General features: G+C 42.6%; 1 protein-coding gene across 2 annotated transcripts in view; it reads left to right on the top strand.

Annotated features, from left to right (window-relative positions):
- arfgef3 (ARFGEF family member 3) overlaps positions 1-21,260 on the top strand; it is a 65,416-nt gene that overhangs the window by 16,397 nt on the left and 27,759 nt on the right. For both annotated transcript variants that reach the window (XM_044214136.1, XM_044214135.1), the window contains exons 9-22: positions 1,319-1,423; positions 1,870-1,994; positions 2,144-2,391; positions 2,686-2,798; positions 3,185-3,317; positions 3,561-4,165; positions 5,669-6,021; positions 8,461-8,627; positions 9,013-9,178; positions 9,722-9,829; positions 11,592-11,807; positions 13,627-13,737; positions 14,575-14,725; positions 15,162-15,476. In XM_044214136.1, coding sequence (XP_044070071.1) covers positions 1,319-1,423; positions 1,870-1,994; positions 2,144-2,391; positions 2,686-2,798; positions 3,185-3,317; positions 3,561-4,165; positions 5,669-6,021; positions 8,461-8,627; positions 9,013-9,178; positions 9,722-9,829; positions 11,592-11,807; positions 13,627-13,737; positions 14,575-14,725; positions 15,162-15,476 — 2,916 coding nt within the window. The remainder of the gene's footprint in view (positions 1-1,318; positions 1,424-1,869; positions 1,995-2,143; positions 2,392-2,685; positions 2,799-3,184; positions 3,318-3,560; positions 4,166-5,668; positions 6,022-8,460; positions 8,628-9,012; positions 9,179-9,721; positions 9,830-11,591; positions 11,808-13,626; positions 13,738-14,574; positions 14,726-15,161; positions 15,477-21,260) is intronic.

The following is a 21,260-nucleotide window of genomic DNA, read 5'->3' as shown; positions in this document are numbered from 1 at the left end:
AGTTACCACACAGCAAATTAATTATAATTGGCTATGTGCCGACCAAAATTTAAAGAAACAAAAACCCTTGATTAAAAATATGAACAGCAAGAAGGTGTGTTACCAGTGTTGGTTAGCTGATGTACTGGAACAAGCTGATGTTAATAATGAACAATCTACTCTGACTGTTTCTCATCTCTATCACTATCACTCTTAGTGCCGGTTAGCTTTGGGTGAACTTAAAGGTGCTACTGATAACATCCAGCCACTGGATGACGCACTCCCCCTCCCCCCTCCCATTCCACTGCAGTGGTTGCCAGTTTGTTGCACAACCTGCAAATTTCATGGTCGAGTGAGTGAGACTCAGACTCACTCATATCAAGTGATGAATCTTTCGTGATAGAGTAATGAATTCATTTTGCAACATACATTAGCTATAGATTAGGTTACTTTGTGCGGTGGTGTTTCATGTAGCGTTGTCTATGGTAATCTTAGCATATGGCTAGCTTTAGCTAACCCTTTTCCCCCATCATTTAATAATTATTGGGGCCCTATATTGCAACACTTACCGTAAAATGACATTTCAATCATCCTTACATTATAAGACATTAGGTAAATATTTACATTTTAATCCAGTCAAAGAGAGCACAGTACATTGTAGGGACGCTATTAAAACCCACAGCGCTCGACATTAGACAGACCGCTACAAATCTATAGCTGATAATAAAAGAACAGCTGAGCGCCACACAGCAGCAATGGCTACAAGGAGAAAGGACGACTGTATGATCATGTCAGTATTTTCAGATTTTTATATTAACATGAATACCGTAGCTGTTGAGCTCAACGTTAGACTGCTTTATGAGATGACACCCTCAATAACAGTCACGTTTTGGGTCTTAACAGTGCAATGAGCAGATTTACAGTAGTTCTGAACTGTCATTTACCTTCGACATGACACATTGGTAATATATTGGGATCCCACGTCTACTCCGTTCTCAAAGAAGAGCCAGCGTCTTTTCATAAGCAGACCAGTCCGCCACTGGCCCGGACGGACCAGTGACTGGTCAAGCAACTTGCCCTGCATAAACTTGTACTGGCCTCGGGCCATCAGTTACTATGGTTACTATCGGTTGTTACTATGCCATAAGCTTTGCAATAACGGGTGTGAAAATGAAGTGTGTAAAAGGTTAAAGAGAAACCAGTTTCACCTGCTTATCAGATCAAAACATGATTTAATATTATTGGCAAGACTCATGAGACTTTATTACAAACACCAGAGACTGTCTGACTTCTGACATCTGTATTACAAAAATCTTGTTCTTGTCTTTTCACCTTCCAGTGGCTTTCAGCTCCTGCAGCTCCTCTACCTGGAGTGCATCCTCTCCATGCTCAGCAGCTGTCCTCCCACAATGCACCTATCCAGAGGTTTCACCGACCTTGTATGGTAAGACTTGTAACACTTCTATAATCCTACACAAGTTGCCACCAAAATGAGATTCTCAAATGTAAAGCGTCCGCCCCTGAGGGCTTGCCAAGTCAAAAATGATAATAATAAAAGACTAATAATTTGATAGTAAAAATCATGCAATTTTTTTAGAACAAAAATGTAAAAAACAAACAAACAAAAGTTTTTAAAGAAAAAGGAAAGGTATAGGAAATGGTCAATGACCTAATTTAAATGTTTAAGAGATGCTTTACCCGACATTATTTTGGAGCTCTATGTCCAGTTGATGATACTTTCAGATATCTTGGATATTGGTCAGTTTTATGTTATGCTTCCTTTTTTGTAATTTCTTTTCTTTTCAGAATCCCTTACCTCACTTTATTGTAATTTACTATATTCTAATATATTCATAATCTTAAAAAAAACAACTATATTCCTCCTCCCAGGAAGCAGCTGTGTCCGTCCCTCGTGGCTATCATGGGAAATCCTGTCAATGACAAAACCATCGCTTCCCACCACGGCTACATGGGGGCGCCAGACCGAGACCGTTTCTCAGACAGACTCAGTCTAGGTAACTGGATTTACTAAACGTTTTTATTAGACATTACAGATAATGACATTTTGGCTCAGGCCTATTGACTTCTTTCTAGTTCTAAGTTTGAGGAGAACAGTTTTTATCAGCATAATTTTATCACACCCCTCCTTGTTTTCCTCTGCCAGGGATCAGCCAGGAGGGGGACTCCTCTGGTGGAGGGGTATCCGACCAAGGCAGAGGGTCCGGCTGTTCCTCCAGCGCCCCCGCCAGGATTGCACCAGTAGTGCGGACAGTGTGTTACATCGCCGCGGAGCTTGTGCGCCTGGTGAGCTGCGTGGAGTCGATGAAACCGGTGCTGCAGTCGCTCTACCACAGGATCCTGCTGTACCCGCCTCCTCAGCACCGCACCGAGGCCATCCGCATCATGAAGGAGGTGGGAGGAGAAGCCTTTATTGCTGACCTTTTTCCACAGCATATTATAACTCTTCATATTGATTGTCTACCTTCAGAAAGCCGTTGATTTTCTTTCCATTTCACTAAAGTATAAGTAAGTAATTCATCACAGTTAAACTTTCCTTAGCAACGCTGTTATGTGTACAGACACAAATACAGAGGATTCCTCCAGGTGATAAGTGTGTGACATTTGACATAACATGATGACTACAAACATTTTTGGACATCAAATGAATGTGGAATGAATGTAGCAATCTATTTGTGTGTGTGTTAGATTCTGGGCAGTCCCCAGCGACTGTACGACCTAGCCGGTCCATGCGTGGCTGAGCCTGAAACCAGGAAGCGCTCCTTCTCAAAGAGGAAGTCTCACCTGGACCTGCTAAAACTGTTAGTAACTCCTTTGTTCTTCATTTGAGTCATAATCTTCGCATATGCTTTTAAAGCTACAGTGTTCCTTTTCACATCTTTAAAAATTTTCAAATAATACATTTAGTTCACAATGTTATAGTTGTCCTGAGCTTGATCTCTGTCATTGTCTTGTCATGTTTTTTCCTATAATAAGAATATATGTATGTGCAGTATACTGTGTACCCTTTATAATTAGTTTGACACTGGTAATCTGACAATAAAGAGCACAGACCATGATCACCATGTTTCACAAAGTACTTAAATAATTAACCAAAATAAATTTGAATTCTCACTATTTTTTACTGAATGCAAGCAAAGCAGTTAAGATATAGTGTTTGTTTGTGTGTTTCTTCTTCCTTCTGAAGAGTGATGGACGGGATGACAGAGGCCTGTATGAAGGGAGGCATTGAGGCGTGTTACTCTTCCGTCTCCTGTGCCTGCGCTCTCCTCGGGGCGCTGGATGAACTGTCGCAGGGCCGTGGCATCCAACCCGAACAGGTACGCTACTGAGGCAGGATTCCACAAACATTAGGAAGGGTTCTCCAGTGATTCAGTATTGCACTTAAAATAAATAAATGCAGTTGTAGGACTTGCCATAGACGGATGAAACATGGTCAAAATCTGTGGAGTGCCCCTTCATTTACTGAAAGCATCTTAGGGAACCAGAGTTGATTTGGAAGAAATAAGCTTTAGAATAAGTGGTTTTAAGTTTAAAACAGTAACATGGGAGCTGTTTCTCAGGCTCGGCTTCTTCTCAGACGACTGGACGATCTGAAAGATGGGACAGAGTCGACACGCGAGTCCATGGAGATCAACGAGGCCGACTTCAGATGGCAGAGACAAATCCTGTCCTCTGAGCAGGCTCCCTTGGACCCGAGCTCTTCTTCCTCCAACATGGCCACCACTGGGACCACCGAGCGCAGCCCTGACGTTAGCATCAGCATCACCACTGAAACGGGCCAAACCACCCTGGATCTGGAGGTGGGGGAGCTTGGCCTGGGTCACACCACTCCTGAGGAGTGTGGGGAGGACGCACGCCTCCCCTCGCCCTCATCCTGTGGTGGTCAGGAGGGGACCAAATGTGAACCGAGCCTTGAGCCGGACCAGGAGAGCCAACGGGAGGAGGGAAGAGGTGCAGGGGAGGTCGAGGGAAGAGGAGAGAAAGTAAAAGCAGGACGAGGGGGTGGAGGAGTAGCAGGGGGAGAGAGAGGAGGTGTGGTTCCTCCAGATGTGGTGCAGCGAAGTCATGCCCTCGTCTACCCCGACATCACCAACTTCCTGTCTGTGGAGTCCAGGACCAGGTCACACCACGGAGGAGGGTCACGATACAGCGAGAGCAACTTCAGGTACGTGTGTGTGTGTGTGTGTGTGTGTGTGTGTGTGTACGGGCAAAGACTGAATTCAAACTATTATTATTACTGTATTTGTGTAGGGCATCTGGTGGCAGTATCCAAAAAGATACTGTCTTGTTTTTCTACAGACAAAAATGTATGCCATTGTTTATCATTTTTTGACTTTTTTTAAAAATTTTTTTTTTTTTATTGACAGACAGACAGATGTACAGACTATAATAGTGCAGTGACCAACAATCTAGTAGTTCCATAATTCCAGAAGTGAAATAAAAATGTGTAAATGTATAAGTGTGTGCGTGTCTGTGTGTGTGTGTGTGTGTGTATATATGCCCATTTATTACCATTGTCATCACCATTACCATCACTCACCCACCATCACTATTGTTGCATTCATTTTTTGACTTTTAGTGGAAATATCATGATGCAGCCCAACCCCAGTATCCTTGGATTTCTGTTCATATTGGATGATTCCGCACCTCCCGATTTACGTCCAGTGCCAACTTTCAGTGTCAATGCACAAAGTAGTGTGTCCTTTTATGTAGTGAGGTGGAAAGTAAGAATGTGTAGGTCGAGGTGGTGGAAGGGAGTGTAGCACTTCTGATCTTTCACAAACCATAACCATACTGTAGCTGCCATGTTCAGAGATAATAGAAAGTGAGAATTTTAAAAATGTTGGCAGTGGACATAAAAACATGTTGGCATTGAATGTAAACCATATCTTTGCAGAACTAATACTCCTGCGATGGGGTTGCATGATGATATGATCTTGTATTGTTTTAATTTGTGTCCAAATTAAGAAAACAAATAACAAAAAACAAGGTGTAGTTCAAATCTAACAAAATTACTGACAGATAATTTTTTAGTTTTGCACATATGAACAGTTTAGTCTAATGTAAAACAGCCTTGAACATTTGCCAAATCTCGATATTGTGATAATTTCATATGGCCCAGCTTTACTGCTAGCCATTTTTCCAAACATACCATAGTTTTGTAGATGAATTTCCATCCTTGCAGGCAGTCATTGGTTTCCATTCATTTTAAGACCCTATGTAAACTAACTTTTAGAAGCGTGAAACTTATTCTCGTTAAGTGCTGGTTATATTTTGTGCTCAAAGTTACATTATTGTTGTTTTTCGATGCAGGTTAGCAACCCTATTAATGCAAACAACAAATACATTTACATTATCCTATAAATATCAACCTTTGAATGAGATTTTCCAAAATGACAGTTTGACAGGTCATCGCTTGTTGGCAGCTGGACACTGATGTATTCTTCAAAGCAGAACTGAGAAGAGCTTTGAAAAGGTGCTTACAGCTGCATTGCCACACAATGATATGATTACTTTAACAATTAAATAAATAGATAAATATATTCAAATCTGACACTAACTCAAACCAGTGGCTGCCTGGAAAGTAGGAAATCATTTTTTACAGTATGCCTTGAAAACGGTCATCAACAGCATGAATATAAAACTGATCTACCTGTCGGTCCATCAGTATGGAAGAGCAGGACTTGTCGCGGACGGAGTTTGACTCATGTGACCAGTATTCCATGGCTGCCGAGAAAGACTCAGGGCGCTCCGATGTGTCAGACATCGGCTCTGACAACGTCTCGCTGGCTGACGAGGAGCAGCAGACCCCTCGCGACTGCCCGGGCCACCGCTCCCTGCGCACCGCTGCCCTGTCCCTGAAACTGCTCCGCAACCAGGAGGCCGACCAGGAGAGTGCCAGGCTGTTCGTCCAGTCACTTGCAGCGCTGCTGCCCCGGCTGCTGGGACTGGCCACCGCCACGGAGGTGGACCTGTCACTACAGAACTTCTCCTCCACCTTCTGCTCCGGGCTGCAGGCTGGTGAGAGAGGGAGGGAGGGAAGGAGGGAGGGGGTTAGGGTTGATTTAATGTGTTGATGTGACTTGGTTTCTTGTCGTGTTTGAAGCCTGGGAAGTCCATAGACTCTATGATTGTGTGTGTGTGTGTGTGTGTGTGTGTGTGTGTGTGTGTTTGCTGAGGTTGGAATGATCTGTGCAGCAGCCTCTTCCTTTATTAATCAGCTCTGACCACGGGAAAGTCTCTGCTGTTGGTTGAGTCCCAAAAAGAGACGTTCACTGTTTGAACAAGAGCTGTTGTAGAATCAATTGTTTTACCAACTAAAGTAAATGCATCATTCTGTGGGGACACTCGGGGATATTCAGTAATGTAGTGCAGGTAAAGTGAACAGTACAATAGAATATAATTTTAAAAAATGAATATCTTCCTGCAGGTAATCACTAACGAGGCAAAACTAAAACAAATGATTAAGTTATGCAAATTCATGAATTATTAGTTTAAACCAGAATTCACAAGTGCAACATGCAGATACTTTAAATTAAACCAACTGACAGATGAATGAAATCATTATCTGCACACTGGACTATAGCCGCTCTTATGGTTCTGTTTATCCTCTTTGCATGCCGGGGGCTCATTTATTTTTCAGTGTAAAGCATTGAACTCACCATTCACTGGATGACTATTTTTTTGTGAAATTGTACTCATCAAAAATGATCAGGTAATTACATTTTCTTACAAATACAGAGTTGCAAAATGGGAGGAATTATTTTTTAAGTCTGGTTAATTTTTCATGGACAATGTTAGGCAATGAAAGTCTAGGATGGACACGAACCTCTCCCGGCTAAATCATCACTACAAAAGATGAACAGCTGTGTTAGAAAATATTTGGTAAAAGGTTCAGGGTACAAGCCTATGGAAATACAAACTGAAGGAGTCAACTACAACTTCCAAGGTGCGTTTCAGTAACAAACATCCAATCAAAGAGCATACACTTCTGTTGCATGTGCAGCTAACAGTGACGTGAAACTAAAGATCACACTTTGTAGAAACGTGATAAAGCATTCAGCAGTTCAAATTAGTTCACTTTGAGATTCTGGATTAATTCAGTAACTATGGCGACGTGTTTTTTTTTTTTTTCCCACACTAACTGCAACACCTACGTTTTCTGAATTCACTACACCTCTGATTAGCTTCTTCTCCATAGTAACGTCACCTGAGGCTCATGGGTATTGTAGTATTTATAACCCTATGCCATACTAAACTAACAGAAAAAAAACATGACGTATTAGAAATGAAATAATTAAAACTGATGATCATATCATAAACCTATAGTATCATTAAATTCTCCATGAGCATCCTGTGTATCTGTGTTGAGGCACATTGGGAATATCATTAAATGAAAACCTTCAGATGGGAATTTACAGTGCGAAAACATACTTCCTTTTATTTCACAACTCTTAACATTTTGGAATAAAGTCACTGATGAACAAAAGCCTTTTTCTTATTGGCTCTTTTGCTTTCGCCAACACTTTTCTGTCATAAATAATAATTTAAAGGACACATTTTTCACCATTGACCTATGATAATAATTTATGTCACTGGTTGATTGCATGTGTAATGAGGATTTTAAGAAATTGCTAATTTAAACATGGTCTGAATGTATATACTGTACTCTATATTCAGTTCATCACCTTAGAGCAGTTTTAATAAAACGTTTTGCCTTCGAGGCACGACCCATAATCCATCAGTAAAAACAGTGAGCCTGCTGGGAGTTTTTACATCAGCAGAGCAAAATTACTAATCAAATTAAACTCTACAGTTAACTGACTTAATGAATTTGGTCGAGGCTGTAAATCCCCAGAGTGAGTTTCTGATTATAACACTTGACTTATCATCAGCGAACAGCTTATATCTCACTGTCTACTCTCACCTTCACACTCATTTCCTCTGTCCTCTCTCTACTTGTCTTCCCACTCTTTCTTTCCGTCTCTCTTTTCCTTTCTTTCTCCCTAACATCGCTCACTCCTCCTTCTCTACACCTTTACTCGCTCTCCCCCGCTCTCTGTCCTCATCTTCCTTCACTCTCCTCCATTCCTTCCACCTATTCCTCTTTCTCTTTCCCCCTCTCCCTCCTCCTCTCTAATCTCTATCTGCCTATCTTCTGGCTTTACCTCCATCTCTGTCTGTAGGAAAGTTCTCTCTCGCCCTCTCTCTGCCTGTTTTTTATTCCTCCCTCTTTTCCTTCCCCCTTTCTTTGATATGGAAGACAGGAAGGAACCGTATTAAGAACCATATCCCTGCAAGCACTCCCACCAGAGTCAGTTGACGCAGCCCACATCAGGGTGGACTTATTCCAAACTGACTAACGATTGGGATGCTTTTAGGGGCTTGTGGTGCATTGAACAAGTACTGTGCAATAAAGGGGAGTTTTAACAATTCAAAAATCCCTCCCTCTTTCTCCAGGTGGGATCCACTCTCCAGGTTTCGAGACAGGTGACACTCTGAGCTGTCAGTCTCTGATGAACGCAGACGGCCTCTACCTGGTGGCGTTCTACGCTCTACTGCTCAACCTCAAACTTTGCTGCTGCGACTACTTCAGACGGCGAACACTCGCACCCGTCCTCAGCCTGGTGAGCAGAGTGCTGCTTCCTCCACAAATCAGTTTGCAGGGGTTCAAACACACACACACACACACACTATGACAGGGTTTCTAATGGAGTATTTACACATTGTTGTATTGCTACTTTTAGTTTTGTAAAATATCTGCATACTTCTCCCATCACTGCTGATTCAGTTAAAAACAAGTAAAGTATACTAGACAAGACTAAGTTGGGGGGAAAAGGCCTTAAATAGTAGCACAGGAGTCTGTCAGGCCCTTCTTCTGGAGTAGAGGAAAATGAGAAAATATATTAGAAATAGAATAAAATGTGATATATTTGCAGATTTTGTGCATCTGATCTCCCTGTCCCAAGCCCAAGTAGAATAGATTTTGATGTGTGGTGTGTGTTTTTGCAGAAGGAGTTTGTGCGTCTGATCCAGAGCAGCGGAGTCCTTGTGGTTCTGTCTCAGGCCTGGATCGAGGAGCTCCACCACCAGGTGTTAGAGCGCAACCTGCTGGCTGAGGCCGGGTACTGGGGCTCGCCAGAAGACCACACACTGCCGCTCATCACCATGCTGACAGGTACACACACACAAGCACGCAGCCGTTTGTATGTCCAGCTAGTCTCCACATAACCGGACATACTGCAAGCTGTATTCTGCCTGGGCGAGAGTCACCTGGAAACCTCACATGACTGAAAGATTTGCCTCATTGCTTGTGGGGCATTTGTACTCAAGTTCACTAACTTACTGATTTGAAGTTCTTAAAACTCAGTCTTCAGTCTTCAAATCAAAGCTCTCACAATAATTTCCACTTCAGTCTCTGCAATTTTTGTTCCCGAAGAGAGTCACAGAATGACTAAAATTATGTGAAAAACCTAGGAATTCTTGTGCATCTTTTTCAAAATGACACCAAATTACCAATATTTACACAGAACGATTATAATCAGATGTCAGTGTTGGTCAAAATGTTACTTAACAGACTCTGGATATGGCAGATTCCCAGCTGATTAAGGACACAGACATCCTCTATAATGATCACAACAATTGACAAGTTGACCATTTCTTTTTATCTTCGCATTCTCTTCCCTCTATCCTTACCTCTCCTCCCCTCCTCCTCTCTCAGATATTGATGGACTGGGCAGCAGTGCGATTGGAGGTCAGCTGATCAGGAGGGCGTCCAGCCGATCACCACTCAGCTGTGACAAGGCTGGCAGTGAGACTGTGATGGCAGGTCGGTAGCTCATTTTTATAAAACTGCCCAAAACCTCAGAAATATGATGGGTGGATTAATTGATGGATTGGTTCACCCATTTACTCAGTGAATTATTCATTAGTTCCATATCAGTATAATCGAATAGTGATTTGTTTGTGGCATAATATATAGTTATGCCAAACTCTCAGCGTTCTGATGGGTCGTTTGCTTTATTCTCTTCTCCTTCTGCTGTGGAAAGACTGATATTGAGAAAGTAACAGACATTTAATTCTTTTCAGACATCAGTGGCGTTTTATTGCAAGTCAAAACCTCTTAACTTAAAGATTTTTCATGACTGAGGAACAGCCCCTCCTCTGAACGTTCCTCCAAAAATACTCCAGAGCCTCTACATCAGCCCAGCTCAACCCTTCTGAATAGGGTTCACTCATCCTGAAACCACCGCTCAACTGCTGCTGTGTTAATCAGTTGAAAATGCTCGACTGGCTGTGTGCTGAAAGGTGAAGCATCCTGGAACAGTGCTGCATGGTCAAGTGCTCCAACCTTTTTTTGTGGTGCCTTGAAAATTGGACACAGATGAACAAGGCCATAACAGACGAATAGATGAATATTGGGGTGTTTTATATCCTACGGTACTGTAGGTCTGTAACAGGGAACATCGTGTAACTGCTTGCTACATCATGGAACACGGTTTGAAATCTACCCTCAAGTGAAATATATATATAGTGAAATTATATCCAGAAAGCCTGTAGCAGCAAGCCAGGAAAACTGAAATAACAACACGAGTACCTTACAGTTTGAGCAATGCAAAATAATCACAACCAAAGAGTTCTGCATCAAAACAGGGATTGAAACTTGCCAACGTTCACAATAAAACATTTTTTAAATGGTTTAAAATGTTTTTATTCATACTAGGTTCAGTCTGTTTTGCTGATTCATTGGTTGATTTGAACCTTGAATGAATGAATGTATGAATAATAACCTCACCAAACAAGTCGTGTTTTTGGATACATGTCAAAAAGGTCAAAGATTTCAAAGGAATTTGGTGCAAAGTGAGAAGTGATTAGTTGCAAGATCGTGCATTTTTGACAATTTTTTTTCATTATCTACTGCACTTGAAAATGTGCTTCAAATCGATCAAATTGTGTCTGATTCTGTCCATCCAATGAAATCATCACTTTGAAAAATAAACAAAAATGTGACAATGTGGTGGATGTGACAACATATTTTGGCATTAAAACATTGAAAAAATACAAACTAACAATTGTCAGGTCACTGATTCTGTCTTGGTGTAACTGCACTGAGAAAGAAAAGAGGCTGAGCAGCAAGAAAAAGATGAGAAAGGGAGAGAAAACAAAAGAGTCTGGAAAAAGAGCAGGAGAGGGCAGATGCAGAGAGAGAGAGATGGAGAAAATGAGTCAGGGACCACCTGCGCTCCTTCTGCATCCCCCTGGGAACAAAGGATTGGCCAGAATTGCCATGGTAACTGCTGCTGAGTCACCCCTGATGACAGTTATACTTTGTGTGTGTTTGTGTGTGTTTGTGTGTACATATATACAGCACTAATTCTCCTGTTTGACAGCATCATCAGTTACTGTAGCCACTTGCTGTGTAAACACTCAGTAAGGGACTGAAGCTGTTTGCTTTGCTGATATAATCTAAATGAATGTCCAGAGTGGACAAATTAGTGTCTGATGTGTTGCACCTTTCTACAGTAGCATTAATCTACTGTTTTCTCTCCCTCCTCTTTGACACTCCTCAGTTTGGCCTGTGTGTTTTTCAGGAGCTGTGTTCTCCCGCTTCATCCTCACCGGTGTTTGGAAGAATCTGATCGATGTGCTGTCCACGCCGCTGACGGGCCGCATGGCGGGCAGCTCCAAGGGCCTGGCCTTCATTCTGGGAGCAGAGGGGGTCAAAGAGCAGAGCCAGAGGGAGAGAGACACCATCTGTCTGAGTTTAGACGGCCTACGCAAAGCTGCTGCACTCAGCTGCGCCTTGGGTGGGTGAAACATGTGTCTCATGTGTCTGTATTAATAAGAGCGGTCAAAGGTCAGGGTCAGATACTCAAAGCAGCCCTGGAGCTTGAACAGACTCAAGTCTGAAATTGAATTAAAGGCATGTATGTGCTTTTTGTTACTATACTTATTTTCAGCCACTCAAAGCTTTCAATTGAGCCTCCCTGCACTGACACGATGATGATGATTTTTTTCAAAGGGTACAGCTTCTTTTGTAACAAGGTCACAACATAAGGTCACACTCGCAGCACCTTGACACCTTGCTCATTCAGCTGTTGAATTATGTCACATACTGCCTTCCTGTAATTGCATAGGATCCAGTCCAGAGACTGTAAAATAAAGTAAACACAAGACACCACTTAAATTTATATGATGTTTCCTACATTATCCAGCAGCCATGCTTCCAGACAGGGGTAGTGGATGAATGAGAAGTCAGCACCGGGGTGGAGTTTTATTATTCACTTTGACTCCACACTAACTGGTTTGAGATGGCCCTTTATATGGCAAACCCTCCACACAAATGCACAAATGGAGGTGGAGTGAAGAGGGCCAGAGTGTAGAGGCTATCATGAGACTGAGCCCCGTTGTTGTTCTTATTAGTGCATGCAGTTTACTGATCTCATGTGATTCCCAGCATAGCTCCAACCAATTTTAACCTGAGCAGAGGTCTAATTATCCAGAATAATTGAGAACACCTGTGAGGGTGTGAAGGGCCTTTAATTAACATTTAAATAGCATCTGTTGGCAACTTGTCAAGTCACAGTAATATACATTAAGAAACACATAGATGAAGTGCAAATGAGTATAAGTACATCATAGCTGTCTGCTGCCATTGTGAAGCATATACAATTTTACTGGTCAACCACAGATTTAAAAAAATATATATAGCGTAAATGCTAACATACTGTATGTAAATGGTCTGCATTTATATAGCGCTTTTCTAGTCTACCGACCACTCAAAGCACTTTACAACACATGCCAACATTCACCCATTCACACACACATTCGTAGGCAGGTGCCAACCTGCTCATAAGGAGCGGTTAAGAGTTCAGTGTCTTGCTCAAGGACGCTTCGACGCTCTCTCTGGAGGAGCCGGGGATGGAACCAGAAACCTTCCGATTACCACTCTACCTCCTGAGCCATGGCGTGTGTCTGTGGCTTATGCGGTATATAGATTTGTTTCTAAATATATCCATCAAGCAAAGGTTTTGCTGAGTGTTAATGTTCTTTCTCAGCTTCATCCTGCTTCATATTAATTCAATTTAACACTTGCACAAGTGACAGCTGCCCAGTAACAACCTGAACCTGTTGGACACTCAGCAGCTCCACTTGAGGTTAACACAGGGGTTAAGGTTTTCATACAAACTGTTAACTGCAGAGAGACTTTCAGGGGAAATACATTTTTATTATAAACCTCTTAGAAATCTGAATGTATCAGTTATTAACAGTTACTGGGACAACCGCATGACCAACCGGGGATGAAACCTGATTGAAATTATCAGCCCGGAAGCACTAATGAATATGGATGAACACATGGTGTACAACCTCAACTGTGGAGACAGGACAGCATGTGCGGAGGGATGTTACAGTTTTTTACTGCCAGTTTAGATTTAAATACACCCAGAAGAGTAAAAAACCCAGACACACTCTATATAAATATGTGAAATGTCTTCTCAGTAGTCAAAGTTTGGATGAGAGTCTAGCTTACATTTTCATTGTGCAGTAACAATGTTTTTTATGATGAGAATGAATGAAACTCAATGGCAAGCCTTTACACTGTGTGTATGTGTGTGTGGCCATCAGGTGTGGCAGCCAACTGTGCGTCAGCTTTAGCCCAGATGGCTGCAGCCTCCTGTGTGCAAGAAGAGAAGGAGGAGAGGGAGTTGGGAGAGACGGGAGACGCCATCACACAAGGTACTCGGAGCACACACTGTTTTTCTATTATGTCCATACAAATTAAACCTTTAATGGCACCTGAGCGATGAAGACAAGGAGATCTGTGACAAGACCCATTAGTAGTATGAATACACACACATGCACGTTAATACACAATAACACACAATAAAATCTAACACACAGTTTGAGTTGACATTGGCTTTGCACAAATGATCTAAGGCTAAAAGCTTCAAACAAAAAGAGAACTGAATGATTTTTTTTTTTATAGCCAAGTAAAATGATGATGAAATTTTGAATGATGGCATCTTTTATTAAAAAAAAAAGGTTACAATAATACCATTAATACTTGCAGAGACTCTGATCCAGAATTCAGTAAAAGGATGCTGAAGGTGCTATCAGTAAGAAATGGACCTTTAGTGCCATCTAGTGACAGCTGTGGGGAACTACTTGGGGCCACATCTTCTCTCATCTTCTTTTACAATTCTCCATCATTTTAAAAGCAATGACAATATTGAAATCAGACTCACAAATTTCAAGCTCAAGAGCTTTTAATGATATGCATTAGCCAGTTTTGTTAAATGTACTTAATGCTCATTACAAGCCAAACCTTTATTTAGTGTGTGTGTGTGTGTGTGTGTGTGTGTGATTACTGGTCAACTATTACTGTATGTTGATATACTTCGGTATAAAGTGGTATCAAGTAGGTGTGTGTTTCTGTAAGTTTGTGAATATTTAGTTCTAATTGTAACGTCTGTTGTCATCTGACTGCGTTTCCTCATGTGTATGTCATATTTCTGATATGCGTTTGTGTGTGTGTGTGTGTGTGTGTGTGTGTGTGTGTGTGTGTGTGTCCAGTGAAGCAGCGTGTTGAGCAGCGTCTGGAGCAGATCGGTCGTCCTCAGGGAGTTCGCCTCCACACGGCTCATGTGTTATGTATGGACGCCATCCTGAACGTAGGACTGGAGATGGGTAGCCACAACCACGACTGCTGGCCACATGTCTTCAGGTACACACACACACACACACACACACACACACACACACACACACACACATATTACAATATACTGGTCAGCTTATCTGTTCTGGGCAATAATTACTTAAATTCACTATGTGTAACGTAATGCTCCCCATTGTGGTACACAGCAGTGCTCACTGCTACACAATTCTCACCAGGACTGTCATTTTCCTACAAACAAAAACTTATTCCATTAGAAAATGTTTTATTAACATTTATTGATTTCAAACATACAGTTGTTACTCATTGTGAAAACAAAGTTGTTTTTAGTTAATACAGTATGTTTACATTTACTAAATTCTTTCTTGTGTTCTACTTTTCTGTTTCACCTCCTTTACCTCCTTATTTTCTCTCTGTGTCTCTCTCTCCCTCCCCTTTTTTGGGCTCCTGCCCCTCACTCTGTCTTTTTTTTTTTTCCTCTCAGGGTGACTGAGTACATCAGTTCATTGGAGCACACCCACTTCAGCGACGGCTCCTCACAGCCGTCCTCTTTGACCACCATCACCCAGCAGACCCAGCAGGTAGCCGGCGTGGACCTGGGGCTGGAGATGAGCTGCGAGCCCAGCCCGGAGGCCTCGGAGCTGGGCCTGAGCCAGCCGGTCATCCAGCCTCTGTCCATCCAGGAGCTGCTGAGGGAGAGCAGCAGAGGAGGCCGAGGTCTGGATCTGAAGAGCGGCAGCCTGATGACTGGGACCAGTGCTGCCAAGGCTGTGTGTACTCTGTCAACACAGGCGGACAGGTAGGGCACAGATATCACATGATTTTGATTTATCTCTATAATCATACATGAGTGAAAATTTATTTTAGCCGTGGTTCATATATATATATATATATATATATATATAAAAAAACTTTGTCCTTCACCCCCGCGGGTGGTCTAAATCCCTTCGAGCTCGGGTCCTCTACCAGAGGCCTGGGAGCTTGAGGGGTTCTGCGCAGTATCTTTGCTGTTCCCAGTACTGCGCTCTTCTGGACCGAGATGTCTGGTGTTCTTCCAGGGATCTGCTGTAGCCACTCCTCCAGTTTGGGGTCACTGCCCCGAGTGCTCCGATGACCACGGGCACCACTGTTGCCTTCACCTTCCAGGCCTTCTCCAGCTCTTTCTCTTAGCCCTTGGTACTTCTCTAGTTTCTCATGTTCCTTTTTCCTGATGTTGCCATCGCTTGGTATCGCCACATCAACCACAACGGCTTTCCTCTGTTGTTTGTCAACCACCACGATGTCAGGCTGGTTCGCCATTACCATTCTGTCAGTCTGGATCTGGAAGTCCCACAGGATCTTGGCTCGGTCATTCTCTACCACCTTTGGAGGTGTTTCCCACTTTGACCTTGGGGTTTCCAGTCCATACTCAGTGCAGATGTTCCTGTACACTATGCCAGCTACTTGGTTATGGCGCTCCATGTATGCTTTTCCTGCCAGCATCTTACACCCTGCAGTTATGTGCTGGATTGTCTCAGGGGCCTCTTTGCACAGCCTACACCTTGGGTCTTGTCTGGTGCGGTAGATCTGGGCCTCTATTGCTCTGGTGCTCAGGGCCTGCTCCTGTGCAGCCATGATGAGTGCCTCTGTGCTGTCCTTCAATCCAGCCCGCTCTAGCCATTGGTAGGACTTCTTGATATCAGCCACTTCAGTTATGTTCGGTGGTACATCCCATGTAGGGGTTTGTCCTCCCATGATGGTCCTTCCTCCAGCACGTCTTCCTCTGTTCCCCATTGCCTGAGACATTCCCTGAGCACGTCATCTGTTGGGGCCTTATCTTGGATGTACTTGTGGATCTTGGATGTTTCATCCTGGATAGTGGCTCACACTCACTAGTCCACGGCCGCCTTCCCTTACGGCTAGCGTACAGTCTCAGGGTGCTGGATTTGGGATGGAACCCTCCATGCATGGTGAGGAGCTTTCGCGTCTTAACGTCTGTGGTCTGTATCTCCTCCTTTGGCCACCTTATTATTCCTGCAGGGTATCTGATCACTGGCAGGGCGTAGCTGTTTATTGCCTGGGCTTTGTTCTTGCCATTGAGCTGACTTCTTAGGACTTGCCTTACTCGTTGAAGGTATTTGGCCGTTGCCGTCTTCCTTGTTACCTCTTCGAGGTTGCCATTTGCCTGTGGTATTCCAAGGTACTTGTAACCATCCTCAATGTCTGCTATTGTTCCTTCTGGGAGTGAGACCCCTTCTGTGTGGACTACCTTCCCTCTCTTTGTCACCATTCGACTGCACTTCTCAAGCCCGAATGACATCCCAATGTCAGAGCTGTAGATCCTGGTGGTGTGGATCAGTGAGTCGATGTCCTGCTCGCTCTTAGCATATAGCTTGATGTCATCCATGTAGAGGAGGTGACTGATGGTGGCCCGTTCCTGAGTCGGTATCCATAGCCAGTCTTGTTGATTATTTGGCTGAGGGGTTCAGACCTATGCAGAACAGCAGTGGGGACAGAGCATCTCCTTGGTATATGCCACATTTGATGGATACTTGTGCAAGTGGCTTACCATTGGCCTCAAGGGTGGTTTTCCACAGCCTCATCGAGTTCGCAATGAAGTCCCTTAGAGTCCTGTTGATGTTGTACATCTCTAAGCATTCAGTGATCCATGTGTGCGGCATTGAGTCATATGCTTTCTTGTAATCAATCCAGGCAGTGCACAGGTTGGTGTGTCGGGCTCTGCAGTCTTGGGTGACTGTTCTGTCAACCAGGAGTTGGTGTTTGGCTCCTCTGGTTCCTCTGCCAATGCCCTTCTGTGCTTTGCTCATGTATTGATCCATGTGTCCACTTATCTTAGCCGCAATGATGCCTGACATGAGCTTCCATGTTGTGGAGAGACAGGTTATTGGCCGATAGTTGGATGGGACTGTACCCTTTGCGGGATCCTTCAGGATCAGGATTGTGCGCCCTCGGTAAGCCATTCAGGGTGCGTCCCATCTCTTAGCAGCTGGTTCATTTGTGCTGCTAGGCGCTCGTGGAGTGCAGTGAGCTTCTTTAGCCAGTAGGTGTGGATCCTGTCAGGGCCCGGTGCTGTCCAGTTCTTCATACCTGAGACTCTTTCTTGGATGTCTGCCGCTGTGATGGTGACTGGATTCTGTTCAGGAGGTTGCTGTGGTCCTTTCTCAGGGCTGCCAGCCACTGTGCATCGCTGTTGTGTGATGCCTCCCTTTCCCATATACTACTTTCCAGTACTGCTCCGTTTCCAGCCTTGGTGGGTCTGCTCTGCTGTTATTACCCTGCCATTGAGCGTACACTTTCGCAGGTTGAGTTGCGAACAGCCGGTTTATTCTTCTGGCTTCATTATCTCTCGTGTATCTCTTTAGGCGGCTGGCCAAGGCTTGGAGCCTTTGTTTGGCAGTTTCGAGTGCTTCAGGTATGGGCATCTGGTTGTACTTCTTGGGTACTTGCTTTCTCATTGCACCTCTCTCAGCCTCTGTCAGTTGGCTCACTTCTCTCCGGGCCTCCTTGATTTTTGCCTCCAACCTTCGTTTCCATGGTGGGTATTGTCTCTCATGGCTCCCATGGTTGCTCTTGTAGCCAAGCATCTCTAGGATCACTGCTGCTGAGGCGTATATCAGCTCATTGGTTTCAGTGATGGTTGTGGTAGGGATCGCTCTCAATGCTGCATTCACATCTTCTAGGAGACTTTCTGATGGTACTTCACTTAGCCGTTGTAGTTGGCGTCGGGGTTGCCTTGTATTCATCCTCGCCATGATCTTATCTTTCAGGTCAGTTGCTGCCTCGTTCAGCGTGATTTCTCTTGGGGCTTCGTACCCAATCTCTGGTTGGGGAGCTGCTGGATGCTCCCCTCTGACCTGTAGTCCTGGCTCCCCCTTGCCGTAGCATTTGTGTTGTACCTCGTCAATCTCAAGTTGTGATAGCAGTTGCCGCTTGTGGATGTTGGAACACTGAGCTACTAGTTGCTTCGCCGTAAGCCTCGATTGTGGGTTTCGAAGTAACCATTCACCCCACATCCTGTGCATGTAACCCCTCTGACTAGGGTTACTGGAGTAGTAGCATTCCAACAGAGCCTTGTTATCGCATCTCGCCCATTTCCGTCTTGTTCCAGTAGCCCATTTGTCGTCTCGATGCCCTGGTTCCCCAACACCTGACGCAGACCTTGTTTGGCCGGGCGACGTCTGAGCCGGCATGTCAATCATTTCATCGTCACTCATCATCATGAGGTAGGCAGCAGCGTGAAGGGTCTTGCCTAAGGACCCACACTGGATGATGGGTCATTGCTCATTGCGCCCCGAGGGGGATTCGAACCCTTGTTCCCCCGTGAGTGTCCCGTGGCCTATCAAATCGAGCCTTTCCGCACTGGATGATGGTCATTGCTCAATGCGCCCCGAGGGGATTCGAACCCGAGTCCCCGTGTGAAAGTCCTGAGACTTACCAATTGAGCTATCCATATATATATATATATATATATATATATATATATATATATATATATATATATATATATATATATATATATATATATATATATATATATATATATATATATATATATATATATATATATATATATATATATATATATATATATATATATATATATATATATATATATATATATATATATATATATATATATATATATTAGTTATTAGCCATTATAAATCTCAATTCTCTACATTGCATTATTGACAAAAATAATATGGAAAATGTATTTCTATAATATAATATAACTTGAGTGCAATAAATTAAATATAATTTATAATAATTCTATATGTTTGCTAGAAAGTTGTAATTCTGTAAAACGTTGCCTTACAGATTAGTGCTGAAACAATTAGTGGCTTCGTTAAAACTTATAATCAGTTTATCATTTAAGTCATTCATGAAGAAATGCAACATTAGCTGGTTCCAGCTTCTCAAAATTCTATTTGATATCATTGTAAATGTAATATCTTTGGGTTTTGGACCAGACAAAACAAGCAATTTAAGGATGTCACCTTGGGGTCTGGGAACTTTTTTTGAAATTTGTTTCACAATTTTTGACATTTGACTAAATCAGTTATTGGGGAAAAAGAATTTGTAGATTAATCAGTAATGAAATTTATGGCATTTTAGGTGGATTTCTCCTTTAAATTATTATACTATTACTACTACTAGATTCAAAGTACGGACCCAAAGTGAAGCAACATTAACAAACCAGGAAACAACAATATTTAAGGTGATAGATTTAGGTCATTTGAGCTTTAAAACAATATACAGTATTATTCTATATTTTTTCAAATATTAAATATATTGTTTTATTTCAGTTTATCAGATTTTATATCAGAATCAAAGTATGAATGCTGAGTATAAAATTAAGGTATTTCCCACTTTTGTTTAACATACTGAAATAAATGTCATCAAGTAAGTTTTATTAAGTTTAAACAATATGCAAACACGCAAAACAATACATAAAGAACAAATAGCATCATAGCAACAGTTATATTTACCCTCAACCTGACAGGCTGTCTCAATAAATATTATATAAAGGTCAAAGTACATAATGTGAAAAAATAGAGAGAGTATATCAAAAGAAGGCTGCATAGTGTGTAGAATATGAAAAGCTACCTGCTCCCACAGTTCAGTTTATAATTGCAGTGCAACAGCCCAATAAAAGTCTGTTGCTTCTTGTTATCACCTTGTTAAATTAGCAGCCAGCATGATGGTGAGTCTTATTAATTTATCTGCCAAAACCCCATTTCACTGACATTTGGTGCTCAGCAGGAGGCGCTGTGGTTGTGGATCACTTTTTATAACAACCACAAGATGGCAGCAGCAGTCCAGAGCTGCCAGAGTGTGTGTGGTGGTTTTTCCGTCTCTTTGTAAGGGCTAATTTGTAAAGTAAGGCCATATTTGTAAGTTGAGGAAATTGAAGAAGTGATGACCATTCAAACTGTCCTCGTTTTTTTAAAGGGCTGTTTGAGGGTTACGACTAGGTTTTAAGATTAAATTTAGAATTAGGTTTAGGTTCTCACAAGTATAGAAATACAAATGTGTGTGTGTGTGTGTGTGTGTGTGTGTGTGTGTCAGAGTGTGCTTCCCAACAGTTCTGCACTTATTAAAGTTTATTCCCTGGCACAACCAACACACATACACACTGCGGCAGTAAGTATGGAGTGTGTGTGTGTGTTCATTGCAAGGATCATCTCTTATATAACCAGATATCTAGGCTGCTTTTAGGAGCGAATAAAAAAAAAAAAAATGCTCTCTCTGATCTTTTGGAACAGATGGACTGAACACATTTACAAGCTGAAAGTGGTGCCAAAACATAGTAAATACTCCTCTGCTCAGGACTGTCCCACAAAACACTCAGCTCAGAGGGCAACACCGCTGCATTTCTGCCTTGAAACTTTGTTCCTCTGCACTCTGAATATTCACTATATTCATTGTGGGGTTTTTTAAACCGTTTCTTCACAAGGGAATGTTTTCATTTCACATAACTCCATTTTATGTTGGCCATAAAGGGAAACTTGTGTTGCCTCTTTTGATGAGATTGAGTCATTTTATATTTACATCTATACTGCAGATGGTCACGTGTGTGTGT

This window comes from Siniperca chuatsi, linkage group LG11 (assembly GCF_020085105.1).
Source record: "Siniperca chuatsi isolate FFG_IHB_CAS linkage group LG11, ASM2008510v1, whole genome shotgun sequence".
NCBI lineage: Eukaryota > Metazoa > Chordata > Actinopteri > Centrarchiformes > Sinipercidae > Siniperca > Siniperca chuatsi.
This window is presented reverse-complemented; position numbering and strand designations above follow the sequence as displayed.